The 5,916-nt window shown below is 55.9% G+C and overlaps 1 protein-coding gene across 6 annotated transcripts in view; it reads right to left on the bottom strand.

The window, feature by feature from the left end:
- Nucleotides 1-3,126, bottom strand: part of LOC125040557 (leucine-rich repeat serine/threonine-protein kinase 1-like) — a 36,253-nt gene extending 33,127 nt beyond the window's left edge. For all 6 annotated transcript variants that reach the window (XM_047635151.1, XM_047635153.1, XM_047635155.1 and 3 more), the window contains exon 1: nt 1,626-3,126. In XM_047635151.1, the coding sequence (XP_047491107.1) occupies nt 1,626-3,111 (1,486 nt within the window). In that variant the 5' untranslated portion in view covers nt 3,112-3,126. The remainder of the gene's footprint in view (nt 1-1,625) is intronic.
- Nucleotides 3,127-5,916: the final 2,790 nt, after the last annotated feature.

Below are 5,916 nucleotides of genomic sequence, written 5' to 3'. Positions count from 1 at the left end.
ACAAATATATAATGCTAGTAGTAAGTTGTAAAATAAAATGCTTAGGATTAACTCATTAAAAGGTAATAAAATTAAAATATAGAAAAAATATGGGAGATAAACAACGAAAAAAATAACCCTGCTATCCCTCTGTTAAGTAAATAAGAAAATATGTAAAATGAATTATAGTGATAAAAAATACAAGATAAAATGTTATACTTAAAAAGCCTTTTTCATTTCTCATATGTACGTGTACGTGTACGTGTACGTGTGCGTGTACGTGTGCGTGTACGTGTGCGTGTACGTGTGCGTGTGCGTGTACGTGTGCGTGTACGTGTGCGTGTGCGTGTACGTGTGCGTGTGCGTGTGCGTGTCCGTGTGTGTGTGTGTGTGTGTGTGTGTGTGTGTGTGTGTGTGTGTGTGTGTGTGTGTGTGTGTGCGTGTGCGTGTGCGTGTGCGTGTGCGTGTGCGTGTGCGTGTGTGTGTGCGTGTGTGTGTGCGTGTGTGTGTGCGTGTGTGTGTGTACGTGTGTGTGTGTGTGTGTAAGTGTACGTGTGTGTGTGTGTGTGTGTGTGTGTGTGTGTGTGTGTGTGTGTGTGTGTGTGTGTGTGTGTGTGTGTGTGTTTGTGTGTGTTTGTTTGTGTGTGTGTGTTTGTTTGTGTGTGTGTGTGTTTGTGTATGTGTGTTTGTGTATGTGTGTGTGTGTGTGTGTGTGTGTGTGTGTGTGTGTGTGTGTGTGTGTGTGTGTGTGTGTGTGTGTGTGTGTGTGTGTTTGTGTGTGTGTGAGGAAAAATGCATATTATTATCTTCAAGTGCTCTTCCAGTCCAGAAAACAATATTGAAAGACGATAACGTGCAGAAAAATGAGCGAGACGGCCACATGATAAAACGTGTCAATTAGCAGCTTTATTTTCCTACTGTTACTGAGCTTCACTTTACTTCCTGTCCAGGTTTCAAAGCACAAGGTGAAGGTGAATACCCAAATGCGAGGACACACGAGTGCGTGCTGGGAGGACGTGGAGGGAGAGAGGGGGGAGGGGGGGGGGGTGGGAGGGAGGGAGGGAGGGAGGGAGGGAGGGAGGGAGGGAGGGAGGGAGGGAGGGAGGGAGAGGGAGAGGAGGGAGGGAGGGAGAGGGAGAGGGAGAGGAGGGAGGGAGAGGGAGAGGGAGAGGGAGAGGGAGAGGGAGAGAGAGAGAGAGAGAGAGAGAGAGAGAGAGAGAGAGAGAGAGGGAGAGAGGGAGAGAGAGAGAGAGAGAGAGAGAGAGAGAGAGAGAGAGAGAGAGGGAGGGAGAGAGAGAGAGAGAGAGAGAGAGAGAGAGAGAGAGAGAGAGAGAGAGAGAGAGAGAGAGAGGGAGGGAGGGAGGGAGGGAGGGGGAGAGAGAGAGAGAGAGAGAGAGAGAGAGAGAGAGAGAGAGAGAGAGAGAGAGAGAGAGAGAGAGAGAGAGAGAGAGAGAGAGGGAGAGAGGAGGGAGGGGGGGGGAGGGGGGAGGGGAGAGAGGGAGAGAGGGGGGAGGGGGGGGGGAGGGGAGAGAGGGAGAGAGGGGGGGAGGGGAGGGGAGAGAGAGTGAGAGCACAACCTACCAAGCTATACCATTAGCAAGCAGGACCCAGAACAAGGGAGGCCTGGCCACTACTCCTCCAGTTACCTTGGTGCAGGACAGGGTAGTCGAAGAAGTAGCTGTATGCATCCGAGGCCCGCTCGACCGACGCCTTGTCCATCTTGTTGATCTTCCGGAGTCTATCGTCCACATTAAACCTCTGGGAGGCGCTGGTGTCGCTAGCACTCCTAAAGATCAGATTGGTAAGCGACCCACGCCTCGGATACGATGCCTTTTGCTCCGAGTTCCTCCTGGCAAGCCTCGGTGTCTCTACGGTACTCGCGCGCCTCTGACCGCCCCCGGAAAACAGATCGTTCAAGTTCCCGGACATCGAGCGCCGCACGCTGTCGTAACTCATGCTGAATTCGGAGCCGCTCGCACGCCGCTGCATCAGCCGTATCTTGAGCGATTCGCTGCGACTCGGCGGCTGGCTGTCGTTCTTGTACTTCCACGACATCCGCCACAGGTTGAACCGCTCCGTGAAGCTACTCCTCCTGGCCGAGGGCGCATCGGGGCCCTCCTGCTGGGAGCTCACGCTGTCCTGGAATCTGCCTTCATCCTCCGAGTCGAGGCGGTCGCCACCCTCTTCCGTGATGGGGTCGGGCTCGCCGCCTACTTCGCTCGCGTCCACGACCTCGATCTTCCCCGTCTTGCTAAGCCGGATTCGCGACGACTCCTGCGCGTCCAAGGAGCCTCTCCTGCTCACAACTTTGGGCTCCTCCAGCTTCTTGAAGGAGGGCAGCACGAACGCACTGCCGCAGCCACTTATTCTTACTCCGCCAGGCGCCTCGCCTGAAGTGTTATCATCGCAGATATCTTGGCTCATTCTTGGCGAGGATGAATCTTTTATGGTTTCCGCCTCATCGTCGTCGAGTAAGGCTTCTCTTATCTCGTCAGGAGGAGGCGTCGGCGGCGACGTTGGCGTCTCCTTGCCGTCGTCGTCATCGTCGTCGTCGTCTTTGGTCTCGGGGACAATCGTCGTATCTTCCGCGAGGGGCGTGGCGTCCCTCCCGTCTTCACTCTCCGCGCCCTCCTCGCCTTTGCAAGCCTCCCCCTCCTTATCGACGTCGGAGGGCAGCGTGGCCACGAAATCCTTGATCATGTCCCCGATGATGGCCGCCCCTCTCTCCAGGCCGATGTCCTTGACGTTGGCGGGGACTTCGTCAGGGGATTCGGCGATGCACTGTCGGATGCTCTGCGCCACGGTCTCGCTGCACACGTGGACCAGTCTGTCGAACGAGAACCTCCCTCCTTTTCTCTTCCACTCGTTGCGATCTAAAGCCGATTTCAGCGCGAATTTTGAGAAGTTGCTGTTTTGCGGCGGAGCAACGGACTCTCTGTATGTACTTTGATTGTTTAGTGCAGCGGGCACAGAAGGGAACGCGCGAGCAGCCTCTAGCACCTCCTCAACATCCCTCAGACTCCTTCTGCCATAGTTCGTCATCCCTTCGTTCCATAAGGGCGAATTTTCTTTCTCGTCGCCCTCGCGACAAGTTTCTCTAGTTGTGCACTCATAATTCTTCTCTAACCTCATGTGGCTCGGATTGAACCTAGTCCTCCGTGACCTCCCGCCCCTCCTCGACCCCCAGGCTCGCCCTCCGTGGCATCTGGATGCTGCTGAAGATCTCCCCGTAGCGCATCTGGCCGAGCGAGTCCTTCTGCTGGGCCAGCATCCTGGAAAGGTCCATGTCGGCGAACATGGACCAGCGTGTGCGGCTGGCCCTGGACGGCAGCCTCCGGCCAAGGGCGTTTAGTGCGCTCGGAACAGCGGCGTTCCCTTCGACGAACGGCGACGAAAGGCGCTTCCATTCGCGCCTCACGATTGGCGTCTGCACGAGGATGTCTGCGGTTCTCCTTGCGAATTGTGGCTGAATGCTGAGCGGCTCTGTGCGCGCCGTGGGGCCTCTGGGGGACGCCTCCACTGCTTCCGTGCCGACGTCCTCTGTGCCGTCCCGAATTTCCCCTGAGCCGTGTTGCATGTCCTCCTGCCGAAAGCTAGTCCAAAGGGCGCTCATCGTCTTCTCCTCCGGAAGCCTTCTTTCCTGGTTGCTGTTCCACCTCCTCCTCTCCCTCGGCGCCCCCACGCCTCCCTTCGCCAAGTTCCTGCTGTTCAGCCTCTCCTCGCGGGCCCTGCTGGACTCCGCCTTCCCGGGCTCGCCGCTCACGCCGTCGCCGACGAAGCGCCAGCACTCCCCGGAGACGTTGACGGGCTTGTAGCTCACGCCCACCACCGCCGCCTCGCTGTCGGTGTCCTCGCTGCTCTCGCCGCTGCGCGTCGTGTAGCGCTCGCCGGCGAGGTCGCGGCGCTCGGCCACGCCGTCCAGCCTCGCCGCCGCCACCGCCGCGTCCAGGGCCTCGATGCTCCGGAACATTCTCTTCTTGGCGCCGCTGAGGGCGCTGTGTTGCTCCTCCGACCGCCTTCTCATCCTGACCCGGCCTGCGTCGGCGTTCGGCCTGCCCGCGTCCGGCAGGTCTTTGTGCTTCGCCCTGTGCCAGCCGTTGGCCACGGGCCTGGCCTCTTCGCCCACGCCGGCGCGCGACGGGCCGTACTTGGCCACCTTCCGCGGACTCTGCACGCCCGCAGGGACGGGCGTCCTCGGGCTGTCGGCGTCGAAGGACTTCCTCCTCTTGGGACTCTGCTCAGGCCCCGCGTTGCAGGCGTCGCCAGCGCCGCGGTCGGACGCCGTCAGGGACCTGTAGGAGGTGGCGACGCACGCGTCCAGTGGCCGCTCCTTCTTCCTCGCCTTTCGCTTGTGCGTCCTGGCGTCCGCCGAGCCGGCCTCGGCGGACGCCTTCTTCCTCACGCAGCACTTGCGGACGAAGGGCGGCGGCGCGCACTCGCCCTCGCTGGTGGCACTCATCCTGGCACTCCTCCTCTGCAGGGTGGGCGTGGGCAGCGGGCTGTCCGTCTCTACAAAGTCTGCCATGGCGCCGGCCCTCGCGGCGAACTCCTGCAACGACCTCGCCTTTAGCGCCCTGCCCTCCAGCACTCGCGCGACTCGGCGCACCGCAGCACATCCTCAAAACACTCGCATTTTTTCCGCGGATTTCAGCGGCAAGTTTAGCCACGCGCGCGCCGGAAGTAAGAGGCAAAACGACGGGAAAGAACATGCACGAAAGACGTTCGACAGGATCTTTCTTCTCAGTACAGTGACAAGTGATGATGAAGATGGTGATGACGATGATGATATTGTTGGCACTGGGGATGACGATCAGTGATTATGATGATGATAATAAACGCACAAATGGATAACTGAGTATTTAATAATCAACAACTGAGCTCCGAAACGAATAGTACCAGAAAAATGTAATGATGATAATGATGATGATAAATGTGACACAAAATTACACAAAATAATTTTAGTAACAGCTGAAATTATTGATCAATACAATGACAACAATATCAAACCTGACCTAAAACAATATAACAGAGATAACTCCCATCCTCGAACATCAACACCAAAGATATACTGTATTAAAAAAAACAACGTTTGCATCAAATCTTATGAAAGAAAGGTCGTATAACTTGGGTTTCCACGCTTAATGGTACCATGAATACCATTTTTTAATACTCTCCGCCCCAGGCCACTCCGAAACGATTCTCAGAAACTATACTTATATCAACACTATCATTCCATTTAATAATGTTGACTTTAATAATATGAAACACTTCGTCCTCAAGAAATTTGTTTTTTTCGGAACACACGTATCGGATCCACGAGCACTTTGTTTTGATTGGTCGAGCAACCGACAGTCACCCGAAATTACCCGAAATCCCGATTCCTTTCGGGCCGACAACACCGACCAAAGATCCGAGAAAATATTCTTAAGCACGACACTTCAAGAACACAACAAACACGGCTCAAAACACACGCGAACCGACACAAAACCGCCGAGCGAACGGGCCAACCAGCCACAACCACCTCAAAAACCCCTTACGGCGCGCTCTAGCCACGGCGTTCTACGTATACACGTCTCGATACGACTGCTCGAGAGCCCTCCGCCGTTTCCTTCCCCGCAGCGAAAGGCGGCCGCGGCGCAGCCCCTCGAGAGGCGAAGTTGCACTAAGGGTTCCGCAGGTGCCCTTAAGCCCGTTGTTGGGGAGTTAACAGTAGCACGCGAAGCCATACGTAGAGAGAGAGAAAGAGAGAAAGGGAGAAAGGGAGAGCTCGCCGCTGCCTCCCCTCTTAAGTGCTTTACTAACCCCCCCCCCCCACGTGGACGGAGGCTACTTAACGCCCGCGGGAGAATCACTCACGATTTTTTTCTTTCTTTCCTTTTCTTTCTTCTCCTTCTTTATTATCTGTTTTGCGTCTGAGTGTGTAAGAGTGTCTGTGCC

Source organism: Penaeus chinensis, chromosome 29, assembly GCF_019202785.1.
Source record: "Penaeus chinensis breed Huanghai No. 1 chromosome 29, ASM1920278v2, whole genome shotgun sequence".
Lineage (NCBI taxonomy): Eukaryota > Metazoa > Arthropoda > Malacostraca > Decapoda > Penaeidae > Penaeus > Penaeus chinensis.
This window is presented reverse-complemented; position numbering and strand designations above follow the sequence as displayed.